The sequence below is a fragment of the Astatotilapia calliptera genome, chromosome 4 (genome assembly GCF_900246225.1).
Source record: "Astatotilapia calliptera chromosome 4, fAstCal1.2, whole genome shotgun sequence".
NCBI lineage: Eukaryota > Metazoa > Chordata > Actinopteri > Cichliformes > Cichlidae > Astatotilapia > Astatotilapia calliptera.
This window is the reverse complement of record NC_039305.1, coordinates 17,260,337-17,276,090: the sequence shown is the minus strand read 5'-3', so window position 1 is coordinate 17,276,090 and position 15,754 is coordinate 17,260,337. Positions and strand designations below refer to the sequence as shown.

Sequence of the window (15,754 nt, the reverse complement as noted above, 5' to 3'; positions counted from 1 at the left end):
TTGGGCACGATGTTGAACCAGTGTGGTCTAACTGTTTAGATTTATTTCCAAATGACGGGATGCCAAAGTGGGCTTTTCTCATATTGTTTTCTCCCTGCAGACAAACTACAGGAAGCACATCGTCTCTATCCACGCTTCACATCTCCATGCATTTGGCTCTCTCTTTCCTTCTTGTCCACAAACTCTAGACTCTTTCTCCGCCTCCTATCTGCTCACTGCTGGAAGCTTCCCAAGCTTCTTGCAGGGCCTCCCACCACATGCATGGCTGAGCAGGAAGTGTGTAATCTGAGCCAAATGTGGCAGAAGCTGAGATCTAATCCTCTCCCGTTTCCTTGCTTATTTTACATAATTAGAATGCACATGTGCTGAATGATACAACAATGCTGGTATCTAAGAAACAAAAGTTTTAAAGGTCTTTTATATCTTTAGGTAGAAGGACAACCAAAATAAATCTCTAGCTGCCTGCAAGGGAAAAACAGTGGACAGAGTCAAAAACAGGCGAGACACCATGTAAAAAAGTGGAAATTGGAGGCTTTCTATTTTTATGTAAAATGTTTTATGACCTCCAGATTTGGAATGTACCACCTCCCAGCCGCCTACGCCTGCATGCTACTTAAGCAGTGACAGCAACCTATGAGCACAGCTTTCTCCAGATAGCAAAGGCGCACACACACATACCAGTATAGCGATGCGCTGTTTTAGTTAGACAAGATAGGAAAGCAAACAACCAAAATAAGCGATAAACTGAAAAACAAAAAACGTCCTGCACAAATACACATGCTTTCTTCCATTTAAACCAAGAGCCAAGAAGAATATTACAAAAACAAAAAAAACAAAAAAACAAAGCATACAATGACAGTTCAAAAACTGAAAACAGACACTTCCAAAGGCTGACATTTATTATTAAAGCACAGGGTTAAACAAACATATCGGGGGGGGGAGCAGTTCGACTTGAGAGTGGCAGTAAAGAAAAGGTCATAGGTTAACCTTAAACATTAGGTTTAATTAATCCATTAATGATGAGGCATATCCAGAAAGTGCCTCATGGAAATCCACATTCAGTTTTTGGGAAAGTGTTACTGTAGCGCTAAATTCTCCCTGATAATGTGATGAAAGAAAAAGAACATAAGAAAAAGTTCAAAGGCAGTAATGTGTCATCTTTGGGTATGAACCAACATGCTGGATGAGCTGCCTAACCAACCTCTGTCATCACTTTCCCCTGATCGATTGCTCAAAAATGGTCAAGCAAATTAAAAAGTCCTCCATCAAATCATGTTATGATCAACATCAAACACTTGAACTGGTCAGGTTGAGTGGTTAGTCCAAAAAGTGACTGTTTCTCCCTCAGTAAAACCAATACTTAAAGGCACAAGTTACTAGAAAAACATCTGACGCTCGAGTTTGGGCTTGGCATCATCCCTGTACCACATCTGAGAGGTTAGTCAGCTGTGGGTGAAAAGTAAAGCCTCTGAGTGGTCTAGACAGGGATAAATTCACTTGCGCAAATATCCTACTGAGTTTATGTCACAAAAATCCAGAGAATACACAGAAGAAAAAAAAAAAGGAGAAGAAATCACAAACCGCACGCAAAGGTCAAAAAACAGCGGCTACCAGACTTCCTCCCGCGTCACATGCATCTTATAAAAATAACAGACCAAATTAACTACAACTGCCTGCTTGTCTGAACTTACAAAGGCTTCAACCAGACTGTGAGTGCTATAAGTTTTTAACTTAAGTTCAGGGAGAGCCAACATATTCAACCGCTTGCCTGAGTCTTTTCTTGTAACCGCTGTCCTGGGAGAAGCTCTGGGATTCTCATCATCACCCTCGCTGACCTACATTTAGATAGTCTATAATGACAAGCTCACAAGGACTGTGAGCTGTATGCCTCCTCTTAACATGACTATGAGTGTGTTGCAAGATAAAATTAAGAAGAAACAGTCAAGCGGAAGAAACAAGTGAAAATCAGATATGGTGGCGCTTTCAAACAAACAAAGAAATCAGAAACAAACTGTTTGATCTCACTGAGGAGTTTACTTCTATAAATCATACACAGGGGTTAGTTTGGAAAACAAGCCCAACTGAGCAGGTACTCACTGTCTGCTGGTCGGCTTGCGGACGCCTCTGTGACAGGCGACTGCACCCTCTCCACCCGGTGCTCTGCAGGTGAAGGCAGGGGGGTGACGGGTGCAGGCGGCTGGTGGCCGTTGTTCTCCACAGGAACCTCTGGCCTCTTGAAGGCCACATCAACTGGGCTAAGGTTGGGCGACGGGGGTTCCGCCCTTCTCTGGGGAGGCTCGGGGATCCTAGACACCGGGGTTGAGGCCATCTGGGAGTCGATCCTCCGGGGAGGGGCGGGTGGCTCGTGGGTCCTCGTCATGTTCAGCTCCCCTCGCCTGCTACTGGTGCTTGAGAAGGAATTGGAGGAGCTCTCCAGGGAGGTGCTCCTGTTGCTCAGGCTGACCTCCGGCCGTTTGAGCCCAAAGCGGGTGATGCCGGCACTGGGCGAGCTATCTATCTGCTTGGAGGAGACTTCAATGGACATCTCGGCACGGCGGGAAGAGGCTGTATCAGCATTACGACCCCCTGACAACTCAATGCGCCTCATGCCGGTCTTCGGGGAGCGTAGACTGGAGGACTCAGAGGGTGAAGATCTGGTGGAGGAGTAATCAGAGTTGCGGGAGCTCAAGTCGTAGCTCCGCTGGCTGGATGTGGAGGAGGTGGATGAGCGGAGGGGGTTGGTGGTCCGGCGAGTCAGGGGCGATGGGTGTGTGGATGTATCCGCTTCCTCCACCTCAAACGAGCGTTTCAGCGCTGAAAGACAAACAACAAACATGGTTACATAAGAAACAACAGCCTGAGCTGACAGATATGGACTTAAATCACTGTTGCACCATTACAGTGTTATCATATGGAGCAAAAAGAAAGTAAAAGCACAAATAAAGAAGAAAACATGAGAGCCAGAGGACACAATAATGCTCATCACTTCCTCTCCAACCCTGTAGCAGGACTCTATAGAGCCTACATCCATTTCTGGTACTTAATGGCCTAGTTTTAGACCATAAATTTTATTTCAAATACTCATTACATTTTTCTTTGAAGCTGAAAAGTTCTGGGGAAACTGCAGAAAAACCAGAGGCTCTAGAGGCCTGGAAGTCCTCAGGTTTACCACTTTAACAAAGGTTTAAACAATAATAGCAAAAACACATGCTGAACAATAACCTATAGAGAAAATAATCAATTTTATCGGAAACATATAAGTTATTAAACGAAATGCAGCGCGCAATGTTAAGGATATCAGCTAACGAGTTGGTTAGCTAACAAACCACTGAAATGAAATAAAGAAAATCCAGAAGAAACTCATCTTACTCGACTTGACACGCTTCATATAGCGCGATAACATGGCGTTTAATTCACTCGATAAAGATACTTCTTTTTCCCCACCAAGCACGTTTTAATAGGATTGCCGAGCTTTCCACTCACACCCAGCCACTGAAAGGAAAGAGTTCAGTTTAACCGGCTACCTACACATCTCTTGCGAGCCTCGCGCACCTGTAGCCAGAACAGCGTATCAGGATGACGTCGTCAGAGCCCAGATTGATCACGTGACACTTAATTCTGAAGCGTTGACGTATGTTCTACCGGAAGTATCAAGATTTTGTAATTTATTTATTTTTTATTTTATTTTTGCCATAGGGAAAATTTCCTTTTGCTATTATCTCAAAATTCAGATTGGAATTTGCATTTATTTTTTTATTTTACATAATAAAACTTTTCCCAATTTACAATGATTTTCTTAGAAGTTTGAATTAGTAAGTCGAAATACTGATATAATAACCTGAAATTTTGATTTACTTGTATTTTTCCCCACTAGTCAAAATAAGCTTCCATAGATTTTATTAAAGGATCTATTTAAAACAAAACTCTCACTAATAAACTAACAATGAAATATAGAAATATTTTCTTATATCTACTTTATGTTATATTACCATTTATTCTACACCAAACTAAGCCTCGGAACCTTTGGACTACTTTGAATTTAGCAAGTAATATGTTTTGAAGTTTTGTTAGTTCAAGAAAAGATGCCAAAGAAACTTGGATCCTGCTTTGGTGAGTGGAATTTTAGCATTTTAATGGTATAGACACGTTACAGCAACAAAAGGGTCAGAAAGAAAAAGTCAATAAGACATATATTAGAAAATCATAAGAATAAAATAAAAATAAGTAAATAAAAATGTTGTACAAATAAAATATGTGACTATACAGGCAGTTTGGTAGCTATGCAATGACTTAGCACATCAGTCTCTTTTCTAAATATAGTCAATTCTGGCTCCTGAAAACAAAGATGAGGAAGGCTACAGAGCAAAAGTTGCTCTGAAAAATCCAAATGTGTATATTGACAAACTAGTAAGCCCCTTCCATATCTTTTGAATGAGTCAGTATTTCACCAGCAGCTGTGTTGTTACTGGTTGATAAATTGCATTTTTTTCCTCACTGCAGTGAGCTGCATGTCAGATGTCGATGGTGACACCTGGCTCACCTCAGCTCGGCCCAGAGACAAGAGCAGCCACTAAAATCTGGACCAACACAGCCCCTGTCCCAGATAAACACCCGAGCCCGATCAGGCATCTGGCGTGTTTCAAAGCTGACGAGCCAAGTACCAGCATGGGAGAATCCTCTCTTTCCCCCAACTCAGTGTTTCCACATCCTCGATATGTTTCTGCAGGTTTCTGTGTCTGATATCACAGCGTGTACCGAGAAGAAACTAACAAATAACACTGCCCACCACGAGGTGCTGGGTTAGCTGGTCGTCTGCAACGGTAATGACCTTTTGAGTTGCTAAAGCATGAAATATACATCGCTGCGATCATTTCATCTGTGTCTGACAACAAGCTCTTTGTGTAGAAATAATGAGAAAACTGGCCTTTGAAATGTTCTCAGAAGCAAGGGTAGCAATGCCTGATGTTCTTCTTTAAGTACAAGCACACAGATGGCACACTAGTCACACTGAAGTTATACTAAAATTAATCGAATGCGGTGGGAATTTCTTGTCAGAAATGGAAAGGAGGGGAACCATTAACGAAGCGGCTAATTTAGTGGACATGACTCGCTCTGTTTATAGAGGCCGAGGAGTAAAAGTAAGCACAAAATAGACGCCAAAGATGACTTAAAACTGCATCTGGCTGCTGGTTTGATAAACAGTAATGACCCGTTTGCCTGAAACGGCGCTGAAAGTGCGCTCTGTGGTGACACAAAGCCAACGCAGTGACGTCCTCACAGACACTGTGGAGACAGTGGCCTTGTCAGCTGAGTTACTCTGCGTTATCTCTCACTGGATGTGCATGCATGTGCGCGTGCGTGTGTGTTTAAAGTAAAGCAAACACAACTGGGTTTTTTTTGTTGTTTTGACGGTCAGTGGGGATTAATCCCTTTTTTTGGTGTGAAGACGATGGCACCATTACTTCTGCATGTCTCAGTGACTCCTTATGTGCCTGCATGTTTACACATGAACGGCGTTGAGCGCGTGTGACGTTTTTAGCTGTATTCCTATGCGTGATGGCTTCAAGCTGCTGCTGCTCTGAGGCGATAGCATTGATCACATACCTTCCAACGAAGCAAAGATATTGACTGATAAGCCCCAACGGGGAACAAAATGCAACCCCTTCTTTTTGCCTCTCATTTGAGCTGAATTTGAAGCAGGTTTCTGAGTCCTATTAATCTTGGAAACCCTTCTCACAACCTTAACTGCCAAATAAGGAAGACACTGAGCCAAGCGTGATGTTTTCCACCCGACACTCGGTCAGACATGGGCTGGATCCATGTAGTGCACTGAAACATAGTTAAGCTGCCAGAAAAATCACATGACGCTTCTCCTCTAGCATAGCATGTACCGAATGAGGACCACATTCGATACGCATCTCTGAGCGTGACAGCGGATGAGCTGGACAGGTCAGCGAGAGGTAGTTTGGTCATCTGGAGGTTGACAGTGAGCAAGCTGACAAAACCTAATTAGAGCACCAGCATACCTCCAAACAGACAGTCACATGACAAAGTACCAGCATGCTTTAGGGTAAGTTATAATCCTTGTATCTGTGCATGTACTGTCTACTTTATCATACAGTTGCTGCAGAAGAGTTGGTGGTTTGGTCTGCTAGCAATTCTCAGCAGCTTCCCGCAGTCCCTGTCCTTGTTTCCTGCCGAATTAAGATCCTGCTAATGCAAAAACAATATTTACTTTATTTCAACTGAAGACTTTTTTTGTGAAGTCACAGGAAACACAGCTGAGGTCATCAAAAAGAATCCAGTTATATATATTTTTCATTCTCCCTGACATTGTTCTGATTGGGTCAGCTTATTGGGATTTGAGCTGAACACGCTCATGTGCCAACGCATTCAAGTAGAAAAGCACGTAAAAAAGTGATGAGTATGGCCTGCAGTCATCTTCCACCACAAGATAAGGTCACCTTCCTTATCTTATCTTCTTCACGATCATCTCCCTGAAGGTGGAAATCTATCACCTGTTCCAAGAAGAAGTTGCAGGTATTTATTCTACTTAAGCAGTGTTATCAAAGACCAAATTTTCAGCTTGCAGAGGTTGCCATATGCAGAAAGAACACAGCCAAAGAAAGACAAATCAGGTTAAACTGTTTACCTGTTACAATTTTCATGTGATCAGTTACACTTATTCCCCTGAAATTTTACTTGGCTTGGACCTTTCTAGTCCTACTGAGGTGTTTAAACCAACTACAATAGCAATACTTGGCTCCATGCAAATGTAGCATGTGAGATATTTAACTAACTTTAAACATATTCAACTAGTCAGGCACATCCCATTGTGTTAATGGAGCTGCTCAGTAATGTCAAACCGGAGTGCTGTTACGCTGACAATGAGTGGATACGAATGCTGCAGCCAGGTCTGAGGTCTATAGTTTTACAACTTTAAAGCAGAATTTACAACATTAGATTCAACTTTAGAGATATTTTAGCAGCCTGTTACTTCGCACTAGATACTGCTCTCTTATTTCCCAAGGGGAAGCCACAGCAGATAAACCTTCATGTTTGATTTGGCACAGATTTTGCGCCGGATGTCCGGCCTGATGCAACCTTCCCACCATGGGAGGCCCTGAGACCGGCACTAAGAGTACACTAACTTCCACCTCCCCGAGGCTGGGTTTCTATCTCCTCTCAGTCTTTCACCAGGGATCTTTGGCGTAACAGGCAAACATGATAACCACTACGCCACTTGGGCATGTATGTATCGATGTGATATCCCCGTACAGACACACACCCAGCTTGTTAACCAATTCTTCAAGTGGCACAACGTAAATGGTATATGAACCAGGATTTTATAGTCTTTCTATGCAGGTGATCATCAAAGCCTTGAATTGTACCGCAAGTCTCATTCACCCAATAAAACACACATTCAACTTTGGTAATGTGAACTGAAGGAGTTTGGGAACGACCTTTCAATTGGTAGACAGCCTGCTCTATCATCTGAGCCACAGTTGCCAAATTTCACAGTCCCCCATCTCATCCAAATTTGGTCACTGTTGGCTCCAAAAGAACAAGATGGAAACTACAAAAGTGTTAAAGTAAATGCTTCAAAATGCCAAACGCTGGGTGACATTAAGGGGCAGCATGGCCGTGCATCGGTCCTACACAGTTTTACAGACCATCATTTATGTACATCTTGTAGTTTTTACTGTCACCAGAGGCAGCATATATATAAGAAAAGACAGTGTAGGATAGTCTTGCTTGTGTTTTTGCTCATCTTTCAGCCAAGTAATGCATGTAATAACAGGACAAATAATCATGAATCCCCAACCACCCTGGTAAGAAAAACTGCATAAAATACATAGATACGTAAACCAAGAGTATGGAAAAACCTATGGTTGTTGCCCCAGAACCAACAAGTACCTCCATCCCCTCGCAGGGAGTGGTAGTAAGGATGAATCAGCTGCACACAAGCCAGCTGCTGAACAGTAATGCTCATCCACCTGCCCCCAATGTCTAAGATGCAGATAACATTGAGGGACATATAGCATCCTTCTGCACATTTTTTAACCAATCAGCATTGCATGCTGTTGTTTTTCTTTTGTTTTATTAACAGCTGTATGTAAGCACATGTCTGTAGGTTGCATATAAATAACCCTTCACTCTGCAAAGCCAAACGCCTACACAAACGAGTTACAGTGAATTCTGCTGTCCATGCCCATTTTTTATTTACAGCACTGTTTTCGAGCACTTGAGTTTTGCACTCCTCTCTTAAAGACAGGGTGGCCTGCAGGTCAAAATGTTTCTTTGAAAGAGCTGGCATAGGATCATTTGGTCCTTAACGAATCTCAGTCAAAGACATTATTCATTCCCTTACAGGAAAAAAAAACATTTTAGTCAAAGAAAATCTTTCATCGAAGACTAGCTGTTTTTAGCTGTAGCATGGAGTGTGTTCATAACTCTCGGATCTTGCCCGGGGTTGGAATAGGTGCAGCTTTTTTACTTGTCATGTCCAACTGGGAGGGACAAAAAACTAGGATTAGTTTTAAAACTTAACAAAGACCTGCTGTGTTCACTCTGCAGAGTGACCCTCTGTGGCTTCCAGCAGCACCCCTGCAGTTGGCGTCATTAGCAGGAAACCTGTTGGAGCTGGTGAATACAGAGCAGCCTGATAGTGCTGATAAGGATGGGGACTCCTGAGGGTGGCTCATCAGCCTTTTGTCAGAAAGTTACTTCCTTCCTCTCACACACTCTCTGTTTAGTGTGTCTACTGAGCTTTAATGCTTGCAATCAATATCGTACTAGCCCAGCATACAGTATCTGTTTCTTTGTAGCACAGTTTCAACGCTTTGCTGGCTACAGAGCACCAACTAACACGGTTCCTGAAAAAATCCAAAGCCACATGTAATTGGCAGTTGGCTTACTGTATAATGACTGTTTTCATTTTGACAGGCATTTAAGTTCCTGCTATGATTCCTCGTCGGATTTCTTTCTGTCACCATTAACGAGAATTATCCCACAGAACAAGGTGGGCCGCCTCATTTAGAAACAGATTGTTAAAACTGCCGCACACACGATGAAACAGAGACTACGAAGCCCACGAATTCTGTAAATGTTAACCTTTTTTTTGTATTACATACCAGGCATACTATATATCTATAGGCTTTTCTTTCAGTTGTTTATAAAAGCCTGCTTTCTTAGCTCGAGATAAGATTTTCCTTTGTCTTATCACCGACTGTCAAAACAAAAAAAAAGTGCCATGCAGGCTGGGCCCCATGCACAAAAAAAGAAACCCGGCTGTGCTCTGATCCACTCCTCCTCTCCGGCCTACCCCGACATTTTCACCCACCGCAGAAATGTACTCCTGTGGAATTTCCTCTCATTGGACAAGCAAATGCCCTTAACATGCAGTTTGGAGATGCAGAGAGACAAGAGTAGTAGACAGAAATCGCTAAATCACGGTATATCTGGCTATGAGACAGAAAAATAGCCAACTTTTCCCAAGAGAAAAGACAGCACAGATCTCTTGCGATGACCCTGAATTGAATGTGTGTCTGTTTGTGTGCATGTGCTCCATCTGCTCGCAGAAGAGGAGCCCAGTGGCCCGGTCAATGATCTATGTCAGTTAGGGAGGCTGAGGTCACAGCTGAGGTCACCAGCCTCAGGGGCGAGTAAATCCTCTCCTCTGTCTGTTTCAGCCTCTCAATGGTGTCATCAGCCGAGGGCGTGGCAGGCTGAATCACACTCACTGTCCAGCACCAGTGACATGGCAGATACACACACTGATACATATAACGTTCTTGTTACTGTCCGGATTACACAGCGCAAACTCTTTTTCCATCCCATCCAAGCAAAGAACATAATCCGAAGATGGTATCTCAGAGCACTGGGGTTTGTCAGCATATTAATAATTAGCATATTTGACATAAGATAAAGTAAAGTTAACCTATTATTACAGCGCTCATTACACTTTGTTCCCATGTTCAGTCTTGACGTCGTCTCAACTCTGTTTTCTGTAGAAAAGCATGTTTGATTTCCCCCAAACCTCTTGCAACACTTTTGAACAGCTCAACAACAGCGTTAGTCATGTCGATTGGCTAACTACTTGGCTGTTAAACTGGCTGACTGTCTTTTAACCGAGAAATTCCTGATTCATGTCACAGTACCAGTCAGTGCAATGGATGCATTTAAGGTCTGAACCCAGGAAAGATGGGTCCAAACCCAATCAGAGATGTGAAATCACTATGAAAAATGCAAGCTTTCCAAACTTCTTCCAATCTTTGTAGGTGTGATCTGTGGTGGTTAAAATCACCCCCAACTGACCTAAATCCTAAACATTCCCAGCCTTGTGTCTTTTAACCGGAAAAGACCAAAAGCTTGGATGCAGGCCTGTTTTGGAGGCTTACAGTGAAAAGTTCTTGCAGCACACCATTCACCACGTGCCACTTTAGATTACAGAAAAGGCAACAGACTCTTATTACACAGTAATAAACTACCACTGCTGGTCTTTGTATCATAAAATGATGTAAAACCTGAGACAGGGGAGGCTAAAACTGTGGCTACAAGATACAAGCGGGGTGTAATATACTATGCTAAAATAAAACTAGCTGACTCGATCTCACTGGTCCAAGTAAAGTTGAGGCAGCTAAACTCCCCTCAGGGAATAAAGGGTGTGTTGTGTTGCTTTTAAAATTCATCTTTTCAGTCAGAGAAGTGTGTTAATTTTTTTCTCTAAAGTCACAGAGTCTGGCTTTAAGGAGAGTTTGTGACAAAAGCATCATCTAACCTTTAAGGGGGAGATGCCTGTGTCTAAAGTTTCCTTGCTTATGATTTTAAAAGTTCCTCTTACAGCAAATTTAAAATCAAAACCCCTTTGATTGCAGACTGCCCAAAAGCTGTTCTCAAGTGAAGTACAATGTTAAAAAATGTACCAACAAATGAGCTCATTATAATGAAATCTTATCACTTACAGTAAGAGGAGAACTTGTAGTTATTTTTTTTCCAACCCTGATACATATCGGCTCCCACAGGACTCCCGTGCTGCATCGGTGCCATGCTGTGCTCAATGAGCCACACAGAGCAATACATCACGGGGCATGGTGGTGACACAAAGGTATTACCACACAGTTAGCCCAACCACGGACAACACACACACATGCACCACTGACAACCCCAACAGTAGGCCATTATACTGGTGTTACACATGAGCGAGGACCGTCTGAAAGCATGACTTCGAGCTACATGGTTGGAGCACACCTCTTGTTTTCTGAACGCCACTTATCTTTCCGCTCGGTTGCACTGTGTAAGCCGGTGGTTTAAAGACCTAAAGACAGGAAGAGAGCGCGGCAGAGAGATTCCCAGGACATACCACGAGCAAACTCGTGTTGACAGAGACGCAGCTCTGGACAAGTGTGGATGCGTTCCTGATGGCTGTGAGACAGGAGGCATCTAGTGAGACAGGCAAACGGTTTCGTGGGGGAGAGATGTCGGCCTGCCTCACCCATCCCTCTTGTAACCACCACCGGTTAGGCGAAAAGGGGAAGAGGAGAGGGAGCTGTGAATGGACAAGCTGCTGAGAGAGGGAAAGGGGAAGCACAGCCAGAGGACGAGTGGGAGGGGAGAGATGACAGGGGGAATCTGTGTGCCAGGGGCAGAGAGATGAAAAGGAAGAGGGGGGAGGTGGTCCAGGTGTTCACCTCGCAGCCGTACGGTCAATTCGTGCTTCCTGAGCGCTTAAAATATAGTTTCATTTTTTGCCTTTTCTGTCACACGGGTTTGTTGTAAAGTGAAGCAAGAGAAAAAAAAATCAGTTACTTTAAAAGCACAAATTTCTCTCTCACACTTCAGAATAAAACACACTCGCTCAACACGTCTCGCGACAAAAGTTTAAGAGCAGTTTAAAAAGCAGCAACACTTTCACAAATTTCACTCCCCCCTCCCCTAAAAAAACACCACAGCTCACCGCAGACGTCAACAAAGCCCTCACAACACCCTCCATTTTTCCAGATGCGCTGGGCTCCAATCAAACATGTGGAAATGATCTATAGTGTCCTCATGGCAGGGTTACAGAGAGCCTCACTCCACAGTGACAAGGAGAAGAAGAAGAAGAATCAGCAGAGCACATGAGAGAAACAAACTGACCTTCAAAGTCTGATATGATCCCTTCCAAGTGAGCGTTGACAGTGGAATCAGACATTTTGGGCGTCAAGTGTGTTTGTGCGTGTGTGTAATAAATGCGAGAGAGAGAGAGAGAGAGAGAGAGGGAGCAGGGTTCCCTTTCCCTAGCAAGGAAAAGTCTTCCTACGGCGCAGTCCCGCTTTTAAACAAATCCCAAATAGGAGCCCGAGTAAGGGAGAGGTGGGGAAGGAGAAAAAAAAGAAAAGAAAAACACACACATATATATGCACACACACACACACACACACACACCAGGCAGGTCACAGATCCAAAACGCTCTGCCTGTCCTATCTCTCCTCTCTTTCTTAAAGCAGCAACTTATTTTTCTCTTCTCCTCCTTCTCAACTTCCAGAGTTTTGGAATGAGCAACCAATGACAACCCCCCACCCTCCCGCTCTCTCCTCCCTCTCTCTCTCTCTGCAGCTCACTGCCTTCCCTCCCTCCCCCCCCCTCCTCCTCTTCCTTCCCTATCTCCCTCCCCTTCTGCAGCCCTCCTCTCTCTGGCTTGCCTCTTCTCTGCGAACCCTCTCATTTTCGACCGGGCAAGTCGAATTATTCACACACCAACGTTCAAAACGCACTTCCTACAGGCCCGATCACATGACTCACACGCTCCGGGCAGCACACTGAAGGGCCTTTGGAGGCTCTGAAAGGGTTGGAAGCCATTAGAGCAGCATCCTGCAAACACGTAGCTCGCTCAGTGTATAGGAAAGATGAGCTCTACGTCCAGTCCTGGAGCGAAAGCTTGCAGACGACACATGAACGACCCAAGAGCGAAGACACAACCACACAAAGGACTAATATGGTCAGGACGGGCCCACGCAGGCAGTTTGTAGGTCGTCTGACATGCTCAGTCACTCTGGAGGCAGACATCAATAAATAAGTACCCTAATGACTTAATGACCATGTGAATGAGGCTCTCTGTGGGACGGGTGGGCAGGGGCGCTGGTCAGTGTGATCGTGTGTGTTGCTCTGTGCATGCACGGGACCAGGGGGAGAAGAAGCGAGCGGATGTGGCATTTAGGGGCATGTGGATGAATGCATGTTAAGAATGACTGCGCACAGTCGCAGTTAGTTTACTAGAGTGTCTTGGAAATGTTTTTCTAGTAAAGCGCTGCCGCCTAAACTGACAGCTCGCTGCGAACGCAGTTACCTTTTGTGTAAACTAGAGTTACTCCACAATGCTATCACACCCTCAGGCAACTGCTCAGCCACAGGCCTGCGGTGAGAAAACACTGCTGCTGGCCTCGCAACCATTCATTAGTGAAGACAATAAACACCAAAAGTATTATAGTTATGTGTGTGTGTGTGTGCTGAGAGGATCTTTTCTCATAAGGCTCATAACTCTTTCCAATCTGCACGGATGTTGTGCTTGTAAAGTAAAGAGGCAGCCCTTAGAGACAACAGCTGAAGCAAAAATGATTAGGATCTAAACGGCAGTAAATCTTTTCAGAGCGTAAAGGGGCAGGAGACGTTAAGAGGCCCCCTCAACCCCCCCAGCAGTTTCTGCCCGGCGTGTGATTTATCTGGAAAGCCAATTGGTTGCTTACACTAGAATCAAAGTTTGCATTTTCTGTTGATTTAAGCGTGTTTACCTCGCCATAAACACAGATGTGCACGAGTGGCCAAACACACACTAAACACGCTGATTGTGAAAATAAATACGGCGCTTTACTGTACCAAAACCTGCAGTCTGTGGTTAATCTCCACGTCCCCCCCCCCTCCCCCAGTGAACCATGAAAACAATTATGTAACCGGAAAAATGTCAGCGAATAATTTTGGTTAATACAGAGAACTTGAAAATTGTGGGACATGTTTTCAAAAGCTTCAATTTTTAATTTTTGGTTTTTGCCCAGATGAACAGAATCAGAATCACTGCCTTACTCACAAGTTTCATAGGGGTTGTTCTCGTCTTACTACCGCCCCACACACTTAGCCTATAAATACACCAAAATATGTTTACTTGAAGTGTGTTTTCCTGGAGATATGAACCCTACAATGTCTCAATTGTGTATCACTTCCTCCAGCAGAGGTCAGCGTTGTACTTATAAATAAAACGTGTCACTATACCAGTCACTATAGCACCCGGTAACATAATCTGGGAACAAATAAAGATGGAGACACGAGGAGAATCCTGCTCGGGACACACCCTCCACCCACACAGCTAATCCTGCCCAGCATGTGTGTAGTGGATTTCTACTCAACCTGGCATAAAAATACACACTGAGCCTTTCTGTGCACACACACACATGCACGCACACACAGATGACTAATACGCGCACAGCTGATGCATGCAAAACCACGAACATGCATGCACACTCAGCACAGCGCCCAGGCCTGTCGCCGTAGCAGCTTTGTATAAGTGTGAGGACACTTACCCCTCACCTTGACTTTTAACAACCCCATACCCAAACCTCACTGTGAGCTACACCCCGATTCTACACAAAACCCTGAAATCAAGTGGTTATCACAATGGTTTTAAGCAAAAAGTGAAGAAAAACAAATGTTCACACAAAGCTAGAAAGACATACACACACACACACACAGCAATGCACACTTCCTTCCACCACATATCCTTGCAAGCCCCAGCAAGCCCAGACAGCTCTAATCCAATCTGCTGTAACAACTGTCACACTGGGTGAAGAGGGGAATGCTTTTCGCCCTTTAGAGAACTTCATTCACATCATAGCAATCGTGCACTCGCGCTCAGCACATGCAGAGCACTGAGAATCATTTTTATCTGCTTTTTTGCACAACATATGCCTTGGATATGGTATGTGGTAGCCCAAATGTGTGTATGCGTGAGTGTGTGTGGGTGTGTGTGACTGGAAGTTTTTACAAGGACATGTTGTTTCCAGATATCGGTGCAAGCTTTGGGGCCTCCTGTGGTGTCAATTCAGCCACAGCGCCTCTTCTTTCTAGTAAACGTGGCATTGTGTTATGAGCAAAGATGATGTTTTTCATTAATCAGTCATAAACATGTGCATTATTTTCCACAGAATAATTAAATCATCAAGTTAGTCTTGGCAGAGCTGCGTATTTGTTGTAAAAAAAAAAAAAAAAAAACTCCTAAAAAAACAGCAATAATTAGGAACTGGGCCTTCGGGCCTTCTGTACATTTTTGAACTGTAATACATTTGAATAGCGAGCTGTTAATGAAATGTTGCACTGCAGCAAGAAGACAAAGAGTCTGTCGCTTAAAGAAACCCAGACCACCACCACGCTAAAGAGGGTCCTGTCCTTCGAGGAGCTGAAAAATGAGTGGAGCCCAGTGGGAGGAGAAGACGATTGCTTCTATAAACAGATGCCAGCTTGGCGAAGCAGTTGCTGGGGCGATGCCAGGGCAACAGCAGACTGAGATACGCTCCTCTGTAGTCTGGTGAGTGGTAAAGATGCCCTGAAAGTTCAAATCTGAGATAAAACTCCAATAACAATTTCAATAGTAAGCAAAGCCACACTCATCAGGAGGATTCAAGAATGCACCTTAACATCATTGATGACTGCAGCTTTGTTAACTTTTTTTCTACAGATGGCATGTTTTCAAAGCCGTTCCTAAACCCCTCGTACCAGCTTCGATGCGTGA

General features: G+C 44.0%; 1 protein-coding gene across 3 annotated transcripts in view; it reads right to left on the bottom strand.

The window, feature by feature from the left end:
• Positions 1–12,300, bottom strand: part of LOC113020883 (septin-9-like) — a 58,959-nt gene extending 46,659 nt beyond the window's left edge. The window contains exons 1-2 of one of the 3 annotated variants that reach the window (XM_026165162.1): positions 12,136–12,300; positions 2,098–2,814 (exon numbers count right to left, since the gene is read on the bottom strand). In XM_026165162.1, the coding sequence (XP_026020947.1) occupies positions 2,098–2,814; positions 12,136–12,190 (772 nt within the window). In that variant the 5' untranslated portion in view covers positions 12,191–12,300. The other 2 variants (XM_026165164.1, XM_026165163.1) reach the window with 2 other exon arrangements.
• Positions 12,301–15,754: the final 3,454 nt, after the last annotated feature.